At 44.3% G+C, this 17,825-nt stretch overlaps 1 protein-coding gene across 1 annotated transcript in view; it reads right to left on the bottom strand.

The window, feature by feature from the left end:
* Window positions 1-12,794, bottom strand: part of LOC140198428 (zinc finger SWIM domain-containing protein 3-like) — a 31,260-nt gene extending 18,466 nt beyond the window's left edge. Inside the window, exons 1-3 of the mRNA XM_072259518.1 lie at window positions 12,581-12,794; window positions 8,650-8,947; window positions 7,960-8,125 (exon numbers count right to left, since the gene is read on the bottom strand). Of these exons, the coding sequence (XP_072115619.1) occupies window positions 7,960-8,125; window positions 8,650-8,947; window positions 12,581-12,794 (678 nt within the window). The remainder of the gene's footprint in view (window positions 1-7,959; window positions 8,126-8,649; window positions 8,948-12,580) is intronic.
* Window positions 12,795-17,825: the final 5,031 nt, after the last annotated feature.

The raw sequence follows: 17,825 nt of genomic DNA on the forward strand, positions 1-17,825 counted from the left end.
TATTAACTCAGCATCTACTGATTGGGGATTGATTACAAATATGAATTGTTTTCCCAAAGATATACTGGTTGGTAGGTTCAATGGACACTGTGAATTGGCTCCAGTGTATAGGTGAGTGGCAGAATCTGAGAGGAATATATGAGATTGTGGGAAGAGTAAATTAATGGGATTGATACAGGATCTGTGTAAATGAATGGAAGATGGTTGGTGTGGACTCAGTGGATAAAGAGCCCACTGCATTTTTACCAGACTAACTTCACTCTTCGCCGTACGGTGGTGTAGTGACATCCATATCGGACTTCGAGCTGAGTGGTCCTGGGTTTGCATCCGGCCAGCTCCTTGCATGCTTTCCATCCTTGCTGGGTTGTGTCGAGCTAGCAACTCAGCCTCATAAATGATAATGATGATGATGATGATGACGTCGACTCAGACCTGAGAGGCCAGCGTCGGGCATTTTCATGCCTTACAAGGCACAGTTCGAAAGGCTGTGTGGGGCGCCACTCCACACACAGACATTTCGCAGTATTATTTTTACGAGGTCGAGTTGCGAGCTCGACATCAACCGGGCACAGATGGAGAACGCGCATGGGAGCGGACTGTCACTGGATCGAACTCGGGAACCTCCGTTCTCGAGCCTGGCGCTGATCTCACTGCGCCACCAGCCAACCAAAACAGACAAAAATGCTGAAGAAATGGCAAGATTGCCGCCCGATGAGCCACAAGGTACAGAAAGGAACAACAATTTCACTCCTGAAAGGCCACTGCTGGTTTAACGCCACTCTCCTCGTACCCAGTTCAATGAGCAGCAATTAATTCTCTCCATCAATTCTCCAAATGTATTCAATTGAACAGATAAGCCTTTGACCTACCAAATTCCAGGAAACACATGACCTACTTAGTCTCAAACCTTACCTCTTCGACAAGTGTAACTGATTCCTTATGTCTATTATTCTTTACATTCTCCTCTGCATGGTGGTCTGCAGGAAACAAATTTCTACAGATGTATGGTGGAGAGCATTCTGACTGGTTGCATAGCGTATAGAGCCTACAATGTACAGGATAACAAGAGAATGTAGTGAGATATAGACTTCGCCAGCTTCACCAGGGCATAACCCTCCTCACCATCAAGGACATCTTAAAGAAGGCAGCATCCATTACTAAGGACCTTCACCACCTCGGACATACCTTCTTCTCATTACTACCATCAGGAGGAGATACAGGAGTTTGAAGACCGACAATGATTCAGAAACAGCTTCTTCATCTCCACCATTTGTTTTCTGAATAGTCATGAACCAATGAACATTCACTATTCCTTTTTCTGCACTACTTATTCTTGTAGTTGATGGTAATTTTACACCTATCCACTATACTACTACTGCACAACAACTTATTTCATATATAAGTTGGTGATATTAAATCTGATTTTGCTTCATTGTGATAGTATTGCTCTGCAAAATATAGTTTCAATTGATAGACAAATTGTCCGCACAACTCAAAAATAACAGACACAAGAATAGAAATCAGTCTCTTGCCTCAACATCTCTGGTAATACAACACTTATCCATGGACCTGTTCCTTCTTTAAAATTATTCCATCTGATCTCTGACCTTCATCCCTTTTCCTGTCCCTTTTAAGTTTTTTCAAACTTTGCAGCTCATGGTCCTGGTTGACTTATCTGTTCCTCACCACAGTACATGGTGCTCCAGTTACACAGCATTTTGATTTTAACATTTACTTATATTCTTTCACATCCTTCCATGCTCACAGTACTTCCTAGCTCTGTAATTTTCTCTCATGGTATTAAACTACAAAATCGTTCTAAATCTGGCTCTTCCTCACCCAAAAATTAATCATTGTACTGATTTTAATTTCCGTAGTTCTAAGATTTAGAATTCCCACTCTACACCTCTTTGTCACCATACAGTACGTATGTGGAGTCATAGAGTTGTACAGCACAGAAATAGGCCCTTCGGCCAATGCATCTATGCCATCATTTTTGTTCATGCACATTAACCCCATTTGCCCTCATTATCACCATATACAGCTTTGCCTTGTCAAATGTAAGCATCTTTCTCAATGTCTCTAAAACGTAGGAATTCCACCTCATCTTTCAGGCAGCACAGTAACATATCAAACACTCTCTGCTTAAAAAAAACTTACCCCTCCAAGCTTCTTCAAAACTCCTACTGCTCACCTCATGTTTTCTAATATCTCTATCATGGGGAAAACATACTCTATCTACCCTGTCTGTCTCTCAAAAACTTATACACTTCTAGCATGTCAATCGTCCAACTCCATCATCTGTTTAAAATGCACGGTAAAACACTCCTTGAAACTGATCTTAACCCAGCTATTGGTTGTCTGCCATTACCCCTCTTTAACCTGTTCAGTTCAATTTGTTTGCTATCTCCCGTGCATTGGAGAAACTACACAAATAAATCTTGTTACTCTTGGGGAAATGACCTGTAAAATGGCTCAGTTAATCAACAGTGAGTTTGTCAAATTAGAGTTCAGCGGTTCGATTAATTTATTTAGAGATGGGTCCTTAAGGTCTCTGTAGCTGGGGTGGAAATGGAGATAAGGTCTCCCTACCTGGCATTCATAGCAAGAGGATTCAAGTACAGGAGCAGGGAGGTACTACTGCAGTTGTACAAGGCCTTGGTGAGAACACACCTGGAGTATTGTGTGCAGTTTTGGTCCCCTAATCTGAGGAAAGACATCCTTGCCATAGAGGGAGTACAAATAAAGGTTCACCAGATTGATTCCTGGGATGGCAGGACTTTCATATGATGAAAGACTGGATCGACTAGGCTTATACCCATTGGAATTTAGAAGATTGAGGGGGGATCTTATTGAAACATATAAAATCCTAAAGGGATTGGACAGGCTAGATGCTGGAAGATTGTTCCCGATGTTGGGGAAGTCCAGAACGAGGGGTCACAGTTTGAGGATAAAGGGGAAGCCTTTTAGGACCGAGATTAGGAAAAGCTTCTTCACACAGAGAGTAGTGAACCTGTGGAATTCTCTGCCACAGGAAACAGTTGAGGCCAGTTCATTGGCTATATTTAAGAGGGAGTTAGATATGGCCCTTGTGGCTAAAGGGATCAGGGGGTATGGGGGGAAGGCTGGTACAGGGTTCTGAGTTGGATGATCAGCCATGATCGTACTGAATGGCGGTGCAGGCTCAAAGGGCCGAATGGCCTACTCCTGCACCTATTTTCTACATTTCTATGTTTTTACCTATTCAATGCTTTCAATGGTGTGCATCTGAAATAGCCTTTGACAATCAAGTCCAATTCCGTCCTTCACATGTGGCTTAGCTACTAAACCCGACAGAAACATTTCCACTGACAGGAGGATGGGCAAAGGTGAGTTACTGCCGCCTTAAAACTAATCACTTTGGGCAGATGGGTTTGTCAGCTGTGGTTGGCAGCTCATCTAGAAGACAGAAAACTCTGATCTCACACCTCAGTCGCCTTAAGGCTTCAGGAGAAAACCCCAAGGAAAAATCTGAGCAACACACACAAAATGCTAGAGGAACTCAGCAGGCCAGGCAGCATCTATGGAAAAAAGTACAGTCGACGTTTCAGGCCAAAATCCCTCGGCAGATTTGAGGCAGTCCTATGTTGAGTTCAATGCTGACTGGCAACTCCTACGGTGCTGCTGATGCCAAGCTGTATCAGTCTCTGCCCAGCTGCATGGAGAAGGGTAACCTGCTACATGGGTAACAACTTGCTCTCCATATCATACTGCTCTGGCTTGTATACCACATAGAAAGCTGAGAGGCAATATCCATGGTTGATCCCGGCCAACATAGATCCTCATTTGCGAAACAGTGCAGAGCAGGTCCTTCTGCCCAATAAGACTCATCACTCAGCAACTCACCTATTTAACTTTAACCTAACTGCAGGACAATTTACAATCTCCAATTAATCTCCTAACCAGTAGGTCTATGGGAGGAAACCTGAGCACCCTGAGGAAACCCACATGGTCACAGGGAGGACGTACAGACAGTGTTGAAATTGAACTCCAATGCCCCAAGCTGTAATACCGCTATGCCACCATGGTGCCCCAAAGTGTAACACTGTCTCATGGAATCAGACCAGCTCCTCAGCCCAGTGAATCCATCAGGCACCCCTCTTAAACAATGACACCTACTTCACACAGGTGCAGTTGCAAGTCCCACTTACATGCTGATGCCTCACAGAACATAGAACAGTACAGTACAGGCCCTTTGGCCCATGATGTTGTGCTGAATTAATTAAGCTAATAACACTTAATCCCTCTGCTTACACATGGTCCATATCCCTTCTTTTGCTGCATATTCAAGTGTCTAAGAGCCTCTTGAATGCCCTTTTTGTATCTGTCTCCACCATGAGAAGATACCAGCTGTCTGAAGACGGGATAAGTAGAGATGGGTACCTATGACAGTGTAGGCATGGCTGGCTGAATGGCCTGTTTCCATGTTGTACAACTATGAACCATGGTGCCAGCCCTTTGATTGCCCTATCAAAGTAAAATTTATTATCAGAGTATGTACACATCACCACACACAACCCTGAAATTCTTTCTCCTGCGGGAAATCTATAAAACAGTAAACATAAACAGGAATTTACATAGTTGTACCGTGGAGAGCACTCTGACAGGCTGCATCACTGTCTGGTATGGAGGAGCCACCGCATAGGACCGAAAGAAGCTGCAGAAGGTTGTAAATCTAGTCAATTCAATCTTGGGTACTAGCCTACAAAGTACCCGGGACATCTTTAGGGAGCGGTGTCTCAGAAAGGCAGTGTCCATTATTAAGGACCTCCAACACCCAGGGCATGTCCTTTTCTCACTGTTATCATCTGGTAGGAAGTACAGAACCTTGAAGGTACACACTCAGTGACTCAGGAACAACTTCTTCCTCTCTGCCATCCGAATCCTAAATGGACATTGAATCATAAGACCATAAGATATAGGAGCAGAAGTAGGCCATTTGGCCCATCGAGTCTGCTCCGCCATTCAATCATGGGCTGATCCAATTATTCCAGTCATCTCCTCTCCCCTTCCTTCACCCATACCCTTTGATGCCCTGGCTAGTCAAGAACCCATCTATCTCTGCCTTAAATACACCCAATAACTTGACCTCCACAGCCGCTCATGGCAACAAATTCCACAGATTTACCACCCTCTGACTAAAGTAATTTCTCTGCAACTCAGTTCTAAATGGACATCCTTCAATCCTGAAGTTGTGCCCTCTTATCCCCTACCATGGGAAATAACTTTGCCATATCTAATCTGTTCAGGCCTTTTAAGATTTGGAATGTTTCGATGAGATCCCCTTTCATTCTACTGAACTCCAGGGAATACAGCCCAAGAGCTGTCAGACATTCCTCATTCGGTAACCCTTTCATTCCTGGAATCATTCTTGTGAATCTCCTCTGAACACTCTCCAATGTCAGTATATCCTTTCTAAACTAAGGAGCCCAAAACTGTACACAATACTCCAAGTGTGGTCTCACAAGTCCTTCATAGAGCCTCAATATCATGTCCCTGCTCTTATATTCTATACCTCTAGAAATGAATGCCAACATTGCATTCGCCTTCTTCACAACCGATTCAACCTGAAGGTTATCCTTTAGGGTATCTTGCACAGACTCCGAAGTCCCTTTGCATTTTTGCATTTTGAATTGTCTCCCTATTTAAATAATAATAGTCTGCACATTTACTTCTTCCACCAAAGTGCATGACCATACACTTTCCAACATTATATTTCATTTGCCACTTCTTTGCTCATTCTCCTAAACTATCTAAGTCTCTCTGCAGGCTCTCTGTTTCCTCAACACTATCCGCTCCTCCACCTATCTTTGTATCATCTGCAAATTTAGCCACAAATCCATTAATAACGTAGTCCAAATCACTGACATACATCGTAAAAAGAAGCAGTCCCAACACCAAACCCTGTGGAACTCCACTTGTAACCGGCAGCCAGCCAGAATAGGATCCCTTTATTCCCACTCTCTGTTTTCCGCCAACCAGCCAATGCTCCACCCATGCTAGTATCTTCCCTGTAATTCCATGGGCTCTTATCTTGCTAAGCAGCCTCATGTGCGGAACCTTGTTAAAGGCCTTCTGAAAATCCAAGTACACCACATCTACTACATCTCATTTGTCTACCCTGCTCGTAATTTCCTCAAAGAATTGCAGTAGGCTTTTCCTTTCAGGAAACCATGCTGGCTTTGACCTATTTTGTCATGTGTCTCCAGAACTCCGTAATCTCATCCTTTACAATCGATTTCAACAACTTCCCAACCACTGATGTCAGGCTAACAGGTCTGTAGTTTCCTTTCTGCTGCCTCCCAGCCTTCTTAAATAGCGGAATCTTTGGACACTACCTCACTTCTTAAAAATATATATAGTAATTCTGTTTTTGCATATTTTTAAAATCTATTGAATATATGTAATTGATTTACTTGTTTATTTATTATTAGGTATTGCATTGAACTGCTGCTGCTAACAAATTTCTCGTCATATGCGGTGATAATAAACGATTCTGATCAATGTACATCAAACTGTGCAAAAGCAAATAGGAATAAATAGCAATAAATAATGAGAGCATGAAATAACAGGATAAAAAGTCCTCAATGTGAGACCATTGGTTGTGGGAACACCAGAACTGTAATGAGTGTAGTTATCCCCTTTTGTTCAAGAGCCTGATGATTGAGGGGTGGTGACTATTCTTGAGACTCGTAGTGCAAATCAGCCACAGGAATTACTCTTACATAACTGTGTTTTTTGTCCCTGTCAGTATTTACACAAGTCCCTTATTTGACCACCCTTTCATTGACCCTAATGTTTTCTGGCAGCTGACCCTTCTAACTTTGGATACAACTTTGCTCTCCGTATTTTACTGAGTCACTGCCTGAGCTTCCCCTTGTGCTCCAATTCCTGCCACCTCCCAAAGACATGCTACTTGATCACTACAAATTGGGTGGAAGGTAAGAAAATCAGGAGGGAGTTAAAGATATATGAGAAAGAGTACATCATTGTAATATAAGTGGGGGGAAGGGGGTTGAGATGATTACTTGGAGAACTGGCAGACTTAATGAGCTGAATGGCCTTCTGCAATGTTGTGAATTTGAAACCTTCCCTGCAATAAAAAGTCCAACCTTGTGCTGTTTGTACATCTAACTGAAATCCCCAAACAGTTAAATGATCTTGAGCCTTTTTCTAGGCTCTAATTGAACGTAATAACGTGTTACTCTTTTTTTGAGTAATTTACACCATTTTACTATTTATTTGCAACTTCGCTTTAAATTCTAGATGGGTATGGCATCACATGAATCATATGCCCTTCACAGGCAGGATACTGCTGAACTTGGCATATTCCATGTCACTGTTACCATGAAAACAAGTCACTTTAGCTCAGGAGTGACTGTGTTATTCTTGGCTTTGTATATCTTTTGCCCCATTAAAATTCTTTTCCAGCATATCCTTAAGCTTCAGAGACTCGACCCAAAATGTTGACTGTTTATTCCCCTCCATAGATGCTGGCTGACTTGCCAAGTTCCTTCAGCATTTTGTGTAATTGCTCCAGCATCTGCATAATCTCTTGTGTTCAGAACTGCGAACTCTCTTTGGCTCTGAAGGCCACATTTATAGCTAGTAAAACAGCTTTACACCCTGCATTTCTCAGTGTATCAATCTTGATTTTGTAATCAGACCTTTTACTGATAAGGTCAAGGATCCACATTGAAAAGCTTACTCTAGATTTATGTGTTTTCAGAATTACGTGTATTCAGGATCAGATCCCTGCATCCTGACACAATGTTCCACAAAGTTCTTATAAGCTAATTTAAAATAATAAGGGTGATATATTTAACACTCCAAGAGTCAGGGGTTATCACTAGTCATACAGAATAATACACAGACCTCATTGCTAAAGAGGTAGGGCAACATAAACAAATAGAGACTGACCCGATAATCTGAAGCTGTGGCAGTTCCACCTGGCTGGTATCTGTGTGCTGCTTTTACTTGCTGCACTGTGTGGTTATGTGATTCATTCATCTCCTTCACGACAAACTTGTCTCCATCTGGAGAAAGGCGGACTTTAATAACGCAGGGGCACTTCATCTTATTGGTTCTGAAATAGAGAGTGGGTAGCAGTGCATGAATCAGCGAGGGAAGGCCAAAGGCCAGTGGTTGATCTTCCTTCAGGATCAAAACAGAATTCAAGGGAAGTAGTGTAAGACTGTAAAAGGATACAAGATAGTTTGCTAAACAGCTGGTGTAACTGAAGATAAACTCCTTCCTTTGAAGACACCAACTTTCACTGGGGTCCTAGGACTCCAGTGCCAACACCTAATAAAGTGCATGTCACATGTGGTGTGTGACAATGAATCTTAAGTGCGTGTTTATGAGCATGCATAAGTGTTTAGAAGGAGGAAGAGAGAGACACAGAGAGACAGGCAGACAGAGAAGTGGGGGAGAGTGAGGGGAGGAAGAGTTAGAGAAGGAAGAGGGAGTGATGGGGAAGGAGAGGGAGGGGAGAGAGGGAAGGGACTGTGGGGAGAGAGAAGGGAAGTGGAAGAAGATGTGGACAGAAGGAAAGGAGGGCAGATGCACAGACTACTGTGCTGGGGATATCCATTGCATGGATTCACTTACCTCTGGTTTGCCCGCTTCCCAGAACCTTTGGTCTTGAACAACTTGCCTCCATGAATGCAAGCATAGTCGATCTCAGCAAACTTCAGCGCATCGTTCATTGGGCGCTTGGGTGCCCTACGCCTCTGGGCCTCGATGGTCCGTGAGTGCCTGGTCCACAGCTGCACTGCGTATTCCCTCTGGTAGCGCCGATACTCCCGGTGCAGCTCGCTGTAGCTCGAGAATTCAGCGCCCACTCGAAAACCCACCACCTGAGACATGGCTGCTTGTTCTTCAGGAACAGTTGGCAAGCCGCTCCCAACTGGAGAACGGGAAGTGAGGGTAAACCACAGCTAACAGCAGGTTAGGCGAAATGGAAATTTTCAGAAAATCGCAAATACTAGGGCAGGAGCAAACTATATAAAGGAGCCATGGCAAATTACACTCAGTGGATAGGGGACACAGCAAGTAACCCCTGGCAACCACAGTGAGTTACACAAGTCTCATTCTCCCATCTTCAGGGTACTCAGTCCAATGAGTCTTCATGACCCACCCTCTCCAGATCTTTGACACCCTAGAGTAATACAGCTCATAAGCAGGCCTCTCAGCCCAACTTGTCCATGCCGACCACAACATCCTCCAAGCTAGTCCCAGTTATCCACATTTTGCCCATAAATCACCAAGCCCTTCCCCTCCATGTGTATATTCAAATGCCTCTTAAACATTGCATTGTACCCACCACGATCACTTCCTCTAGCAGCTCAGAACAGGTACTCACTACCCCCTGTGTAGTTACATCTCAAATCTCTTTTAAATCTTTTCCTGTCTTAACTTGAACCTGTATCCTCTCGACTTGGACTCTCCAGCCCTGGGGAAAAGACTATGACTGTCCATTTTATCATTTTATCAACTTCTGTGAGGTCACTTCTCTTTCTCCTATACTCCAAGGAATAAAGATCCAGCATGACAGAGCTCAACCTATAACTTTGACTCTCTAGTCCAGGCAGCATCCGCCTGGACTAGAGAGTCAAAGATATAAATAAGATATTTATGCACCCTCACCAGCGTGACCATAACTTTCCTATAACAGTGCGTATGCTGGCAATAGCATCAATTAATTTTTCTTCCTCTGACTCCTGCTCACTGAGAACAAGAAAGGTCATTGCCTTGAAAACCCTGCCTCACATGCTGACCACTTCCAGAATTATGGATTTTAATTCATGATTTCCAGTGGTCTCAATTGCCCCAGCTTACACAGGAAAAAGGAGAATAGTTCAAGTTACCTTAAAACAGCATCAGCCACCGGCAGATATCAACGCTGAAGTAGAGTCAATCCAGCTTGAGCAGTTGTAAGAACTTCTCAAGAGCTGCTAACACCAAGGTTGATCAAAAGTGTCATTAGTACATAAAAGCAGCTGTAGAGATACAAAATTACATCCATTTACCAGGACAACACCTATCATGCATGAAATATGCATAGAAAAGTTAGCAGGGCAGGCAACTTCTGCAGAAAGGGGAAAATAGAACTTCAACAACATTAACAGCTTCCCTCCATGGATACTGCCTGGCTTGCTCAGCTTCTATTTTTACTTCAGATTTACAGCATCCGCCATTCTCTTTTATTTTCACCTAATATGCCTGGAATACGGAAAACAATGCCATGCTTTTAGGTGTTATGTGTTTAATTTCAATGAAATAGTACACATAGTTATAAATCATTGGACAAGACTATTATATTCATTCAGGATTGTCCTTGTATCTGACACGCTTAAGCACAAAATACTAGCCATACATGCTTTCTCTCACTAAAGGGGGTGCCAGGAATAGGTTTTCATAGGGGCTGTAACACCTGTAATATTGAAGAGATCAGTCTGGAGTCTCAAACAATCACTGGTAACACACCCAGAGCACCTTTAAGGTCAATATTTTTGTCCAGATGTCTTTGCAGCCCATCCACAACCTTTAACAACCCAACCTTACCCACTGATGGGCTAATGCAACAGCCCCTATTCACCAACCGTCCAAACAGAATTTCCTGATTGTCAGTTTTAGCCTCCAAGATGCCTTCTGACCCTAGCTATTGCCATCTACCCAGCGCAACATTCACACCCCCAACAACCAATACTAGCTCCGGCTCCCAGACTAGTAACCCTACCACCATCAAGATGACTGATTTTACAATTAGCCCAACTAGTAATCCTATCCATATCCAATAATCTAACCACAAAACTAACCAGTTTACCACCATATCATCAACACTCCATCCGCTTTCCAACCACTGATCCTACCACCTCTCCACTGTATTAACAATTTTCTTATCTCTTAACTACCCAGCTTCATTTCCCAATCCTACAACAGCTACTAACAGCAATACAATTCTAGAGTTCCAATCCTACCCCCTGAAAATGTGAGGAGTCAGACACCAGGTTGCAAACAAGGAAGGGAACAAACTCCAATTAACTAGTGGAGGGGACAACCCCAAAGACAACAAGAGATAACAAAGGAGGGGAACACATGGACTGCAATTGAGGCAAAATAATGGGAAGCAAGAGGCTACTGGGAACAAGGCTCTGAAAAATGCAGCAGAATCGGAAATCCACTGGACTTAAGGGGGAAGACCAAACCATCAGGAGATCTACAATATACAGGGGTAAACCACTGAGATACAGGAGCTGAGAGGACATGGGTGAGATGTGGATAAACTCCTGGGAACCAGGAAAGTCTTGGGATTTGAAGTCAGGGGGAGGGAGGTGGAATTCACAGGGCTGGGTTGTGGTAGGGCCTGTGTTTCAATGATAGTCACTCATGTGTCAGCAAAGAATATTTCCCAAGGACTTCAGTCTGAGTGCAATCCCAGTGTTCAGGGATGGGGCTACCAATCACAGAAATTGGGGACAGTGTAATCACCAAGTTTGGGAACTTGGATAATCCTTAAATATACATGGGATGGTAATTCCAGGATTTTGAATGATTGCCATTTATGTGCCGGCATAGGCTACTTTCTTGGGTTTGGTGACAGACTGTAATCCCCAGGATTGGGAGTTACAGAAAAAATCCAGACATTCAGGTGTGAGGTGAAATTTATAGACTCAAGGATGAAATCCAGTCCTTCATTAAGTTGCAAACCCAAGGATGGGGGTTAGGGTTTGGAATCTGGGAGAATACACAGGATCAGAGATGGGGTCAATTCCTTGCATTTGGGGAGAGAATAGTTCTGGGATGGAGAAGAAGGTTATGGCAATCCCTAGGATCAGAGATGGGTTGAGTTGGGAGGGGGTGCCAGAGAGTTCTTGGGATCAGAGTGAAAATCTGCCCAATCTGCATGGTAGTGTTGGTAGTGTGGTGTGTAATTCCTGGTTGGAGGGGGGGCGAGGGAGGCTGAGGGGAGTAGGGGGTCATTTTACAATCCGAAGGATAAGGATCAGGAGGTTGAGAGGAATCCTTTGGCACGCAATAGGGCCCAATATTTGGGTTTGGGGAAATGATTATTCCTGAGATCCGGGGGCAGGTGTGGTTTTGACAATGTCCAGGACCAGGGATGGGACGGGTTTGAGGAGGATAGTACTTAATTCATGGGATCAGAACTAAATTCTGTCACTTGTATGGTACGTGTGTGTGGGAGGGGGGACAGCTTGCGATCCACGAGGAATCCTCGGGACAGGGGGACAAGAAGGCAATTCCTGGTTGTGCAGGTGATAATGCCTGGCGTTAATGGTAACCCGTGTGTGGGTGGAAGATATTTCCTACGGATTGGGTGCAGTTGCAATATTAGGATTGAGAGAAGAGGGGGAAGCGATCCCAGAAATTTTGGGAAATTCCCGCTATTTTACAGGGTGTCTGACCCGCAGCCGCGGCCCCGGCGCTTTGTCTCGGCTCCGGGCCTAGGTTGCCGGCTGTCCTGCCGGCGGATCGGCACTGTCCTTGATACCCGAGACGCCTACCGTTCATCTCTTACCAGACACCCCTCTGTTTCCTCCCACCATCCGTGTCTGAGCACTGGGAGACGGCACCACGGCCTCCGTATCCAGCAACGACCCGATCCCGTCCACATCCGCCGGCGCCGGCGCAGCCGGCTGTTGTGCACATGCGCACTGATATCGCAACCGTTCAAGATAGGCTGCTAGGCTGCTTTGTCTTTCGCCAGCCCTTGTGGGAAATTCAACCGCCATTACTATTCCATCTCCGTGGCAGGCTGTTCACCGATATTAATGCTAAATTACGTACTCTGCCTTCGAGACTAAATTATATATATTTCTAATACAGCTGTAAATGCGGACAGAGCACAGTGGTGAGGTTTTAAGGGGAAAACGGGAAAGGTTTTGGATCTGATAAAGTTTTTGCCTGGTGGAAATCAAGATGTGCACGAGAGCAACGTTTGACGGAGCGCTGACATCTGAGGGCTGAACGCTCGAAGGAGACAGCATAAATGGGGAAATAATCATTATTTCAGATCCACTGTTTAGCGAGTGTAGGTAGGATGTATAACTGCAAGGTTTTCTGGTGTTAATTTTAATTCAAACTGTACAGTAATACATACAAAATGCTGGGGGAACAGGACAGGTTGCATCTACAGAAAACAATAAACGGTCAACCCTGGACTCATCAGGACTGGAAGGGAGCGGGAGTAGTCAGAATAAAAAGGTGGGGGAGGTGAGAAAGATGTACAGTGGCATGCAAGAGTTTGGGCACCCCGGTCAAAATTTCTCTTACTGTGAATAGCTAAGCAAGTAGAAGATGACCTGATTTCCAAAAGGCATAAAAGTAAAGATGACACATTTCTTTAATATTTTAAACAAGATTACTTTTTTTATTTCCATCTTTTACAGTTTCAAAATAACAGAAAAGGAGAAGGGCCCTAAGCAAAAGTTTGGGCACCCTGCATGGTCAGTACTTATTAACACCCCCTTTGGCAAGTATCACAGCTTGTAAACGCTTTTTGTAGCCAGCTAAGTCAAAGTCATAGTCATACTTTATTGATCCCAGGGAAAATTGGTTTTTGTTACAGTTGCACCATAAATAATTAAATAGTAATATGTAAATTATGCCAGGAAATAAGTCCAGGACCAGCCTATTGGCTCAGGGTGTCTGATCCTCCAAGAGAGGAGTTGTAAAGTTTGATGGCCACAGGCAGGAATGACTTCCTATGACACTCTGTGTTGCATCTCAGTGGAATGAGTCTCTGGCTGAATGTACTCTTGTGCCCAACCAGTACATTATGTAGTGGATGGGAGACATTGTCCAAGATGGCATGCAACTTGGACAGCATCCTCTTTTCGGACACCACTGTCAGAGAGTCCAGTTCCATCTCCACAATATCACTGGCGTTACGAATGAGTTTGTTGATTCTGTTGGTGTCTGCTACCCTCAGCCTGCTGCCCCAGCGCACAAGAGCAAACATGATCGCACTGGCCACCGCAGACTCGTAGAACATCCTCAGCATCGTCCGGCAGATGTTAAAGGACCTCAGTCTCCTCAGGAAATAGAGATGGCTCTGACCCTTCTTGTAGACAGCCTTAGTGTTCTTTAACCAGTCCAGTTTATTGTCAATTCGTATCCCCAGGTATTTGTAATCCTCCACCATGTCCACACTGACCCCTGGATGGAAACAGGGGTCACTGGTGCCTTCGCTCTCCTCAGGTCTACCACCAGCTCCTTAGTCTTTTTCACATTAAGCTGCAGATAATTCTGCTCACACCATGTGACAAAGTTTCCTACCATAGCCCTATACTCAGCCTCATCTCCCTTGCTGATGCATCCAACTTTGTCAGGGTCTCGGCCCAAAACATCGACTGTACCTCTTCCTAGAGATGCTGCCTGGCCTGCTGCGTTCACCAGCAACTTTGATGTGTGTCGCTTGAATTTCCAGCATCTGCAGAATTCCTCGTGTTTAAGTCCCCTGTGGAGCCCCAGGGCTGCTGATCACTCTGTCGGACACTCGATGTTGTAAGCACACGTACTGTGGTCTGCCAGTCAGGTAATCAAGAATCCATGACACCACTGAGTCTTTCAATTCTTGTTTGGGGGATTTTCACCCATTCCTCCTTGCAGAATGCTTCTAGTTCTGTGAGATTCTTGGGCCGTCTTGCATGCACTGCTCTTTTGAGGTCCATCCACAGATTTTTGATGATGTTTAGGTCGGGGGACTGTGACGATCATGGCAAAACCTTCAGCTTGTGCCTCTTGAGTTAGTCCATTGTGGATTTTGAGGTGTGCTTAAGATCATTATCCTCTTGTAGAGGCCATTCTCTTTTCAATATCAGCTTTTTTACAGATGGTGTGATGTTTGTTTCCAGAATTTGCTGCTATTTAATTGAATTCATTCTTCCCTCTACCAGTGAAATGTTCCCTGTGCCACTGGGGGCAACACGAGCTCAAAGCATGATCGATCCACCCCTGTGCTTAACAGGTGCAGAGGTGTTCTTTTCATGAAATTCTGCACCGTTTTTTCTCCAAACATACCTTTGCTCATTGCAGCCAAAATTCAGAGTCAGAGGTTTGCAAAGGAACATCTAAACAAGCCTGATGCATTTTGGAAACAAGTGCTGTGGACTGATGAAGTTAAAATAGAACTTTTTGGCCGCATTGAACTTTTCGATCATGCTTTGGGCTTGTGTTGCAGACAGTGGCACGGGGAACATTTCACTGGTAGAGGGAAGAATGAATTCAATTAAAAAACAGCAAATTCTGGAAGCAAACATCACACCATCTGTAAAAAAGCTGACGATGAAAAGAGGATGGCTTCTACAACGGGATAACGATCTTAAACACACCTCAAAATCCACAATGGACTACCTCAAGAGGCGCAAGCTGAAGGTTTTGTCATGGCCCTCACGTCCCCCAACCTAAACATCATCGAAAATCTGTGGATAGACCTCAAAAGAGCAGTGCATGCAAGTCGGCCGAAGAATCTCACAGAACTAGAAGCCTTCTACAAGGAAGAATGGGCGAAAATCCCCCAAAAGATACTTAGCTGGCTACAAAAAGCATTTACAAGCTGTAATACTTGCCAAGGGGGGTGTTGCTAAGTACTGACCATGCAGGGTGCCCAAACTTTTACTTCGGGCTCTTTCCCTTTTCTGTTATTTTGAAACTGTAAAAGATGGAAATTATAAAGTAATCTTGCTTAAAATATTAAAGTAATGTGTCATCTTTAACTTTATGCCTTTTGGAAATCAGGTCATCTTTTACTCACTTCACTATTCACAGTAACAGAAATTTTGAGCAGGGGTGCCCAAACTTTTGCGTACCACTGTACAAGTTGGCAGGTGATAGGTGAAACTGGGAGAGGCAGAGGGTGAAGTAAAGAGCCAGGAAGTTGATTGGTCAAAGAAATATTGGGCTGTAGAAGTGGGAATCTGATAGGCTGATAATCTGAATCAGAAGACCATGGAAGAAAGGGAAAGGGAGGGAGCACAAGAGGGTGGTGATGGGCAAGTAAGAAGAGAGGGTGTGTGAGGGAAATGAGAATAGAGAACGGTGAAGGAGTTGAGGGGAAGCAATGACCAGAGGTATGAGAAGTCGAAGTTCATGCCATCAAGTTGGAGTCTACCAGACAGAGTATAAGGTTTTGCTCCCCCAGACTGAGTGTGGCCTTATCATGGCAGCAGAAACCCATCCTGGTTTCACCTGTCACCTGCCAGCTTGTTCTTGTACAATATAGTACACGGCATTCTTTACATCCATTCATAGTCATGATATTTGTAACATCACCAGGTCAATATATTCTACATACAAAGCACTGATGCCACTCATGTGACCTCTGAACAACACACCCCTGCACATTGTTACATAGCACTGGACCTCTAAAGTCTGATGGCAGCAGGACCTTTGGCTGTAATCCTTCCTTATGAGACCATAAGGCATAGGAGCAGAATTAGGCCATTCAGCCCATCGAGTCTGCCTCATCATTGCTGATCCCGAATACCATTTAACCACATACACCTGCCCTCTCACCATATCCCCTGATGCTCCAATTAATCAGGAATCTATCAACTTCCGCTTTAAATATACCCACGGACTTGGTCTCCGCCGCAGTCTGTGGCAAAACATTCCACAGATTCACCACTCTCTGACTAAAAATGTCCTCCTCAGTTCTGTATAAAGGGTCACCCCTCAATTCTGAGGCTGTGCTCCCTAGTTCTGGATACCCACACCATAGGAAACATCCTCTCCACATCCACCTTATCTAGTCCTTTCAACATTCGGTAGGTTTTAATGAGATTCCCACACATTCTTCTAAATTCAAAAGCTGTCAAATGCTCCTCATATGTTAACTCCTTCATTCCTGGTATCATCCTCGTCAACCTCCTCTGGATTCTCTCCAAACCATTCTGAAATAAGGGGACCAGAACTGTTGACAATACTCCAAGTGTGACCTGACTAGTGTCTCATAAAGCTTCGGTTATTATCTCCTCCTTTTTATATTCTATTCCCCTTGAAGTAAACGGCAACATTGCATTTGCCTTCTTTATCACTGATTCAACTTGTGAATTAACCCTCTGGGTGCCTTGCATGAGTAAGTCCCTTTGACCTCTGATGTTTGAATTTTCTCACCATTTAGATATTAGACTGCACTATTGTTCCTATTACCAAAATGCATTATCATGCATTTTCCAATACTGTATTTCATCTGCCACTGTTTTACCCATTCTTCCAATCCCATTCTATTAATGCCTTTGTGCTGCCAGAACGAAACTTCAAAATGTCCTCTTTGTACTGACCTCTACCTTGCCGAGGCACAGCGACAACTCATGGATACCTCCTCTTATTTACCCCTCGATCGTGACCCCACTAAGGAGCACCAGGCCATTGTCTCCCACACCATCACCGACTTCATCCGCTCAGGGGATCTCCCATCCACTGCTACCAACCTTATAGTTCCCAAACCTTGCACTTCCTGTTTCTACCTCCTACCCAAGATCCACAAACCTGCCTGTCCTGGCCGACCTATTGTCTCAGCTTGCTCCTGCCCCACCGAACTCGTTTCTGCATACCTCAACACGGTTTTATCCCCCCTTGTTCAATCCCTTCCTACCTATGTTCGTGACACTTCTCACGCTCTTAAACTTTTTGATGATTTTAAGTTCCCTGGCCCCCACCGCTTTATTTTCACCATGGATGTCCAGTCCCTATATACTTCCATCCCCCATCAGGAAGGTCTCAAAGCTCTACGCTTCTTTTTGGATTCCAGACCTAATCAG

The sequence above is a fragment of the Mobula birostris genome, chromosome 5, assembly GCF_030028105.1.
Source record: "Mobula birostris isolate sMobBir1 chromosome 5, sMobBir1.hap1, whole genome shotgun sequence".
Classification (NCBI taxonomy): domain Eukaryota; kingdom Metazoa; phylum Chordata; class Chondrichthyes; order Myliobatiformes; family Myliobatidae; genus Mobula; species Mobula birostris.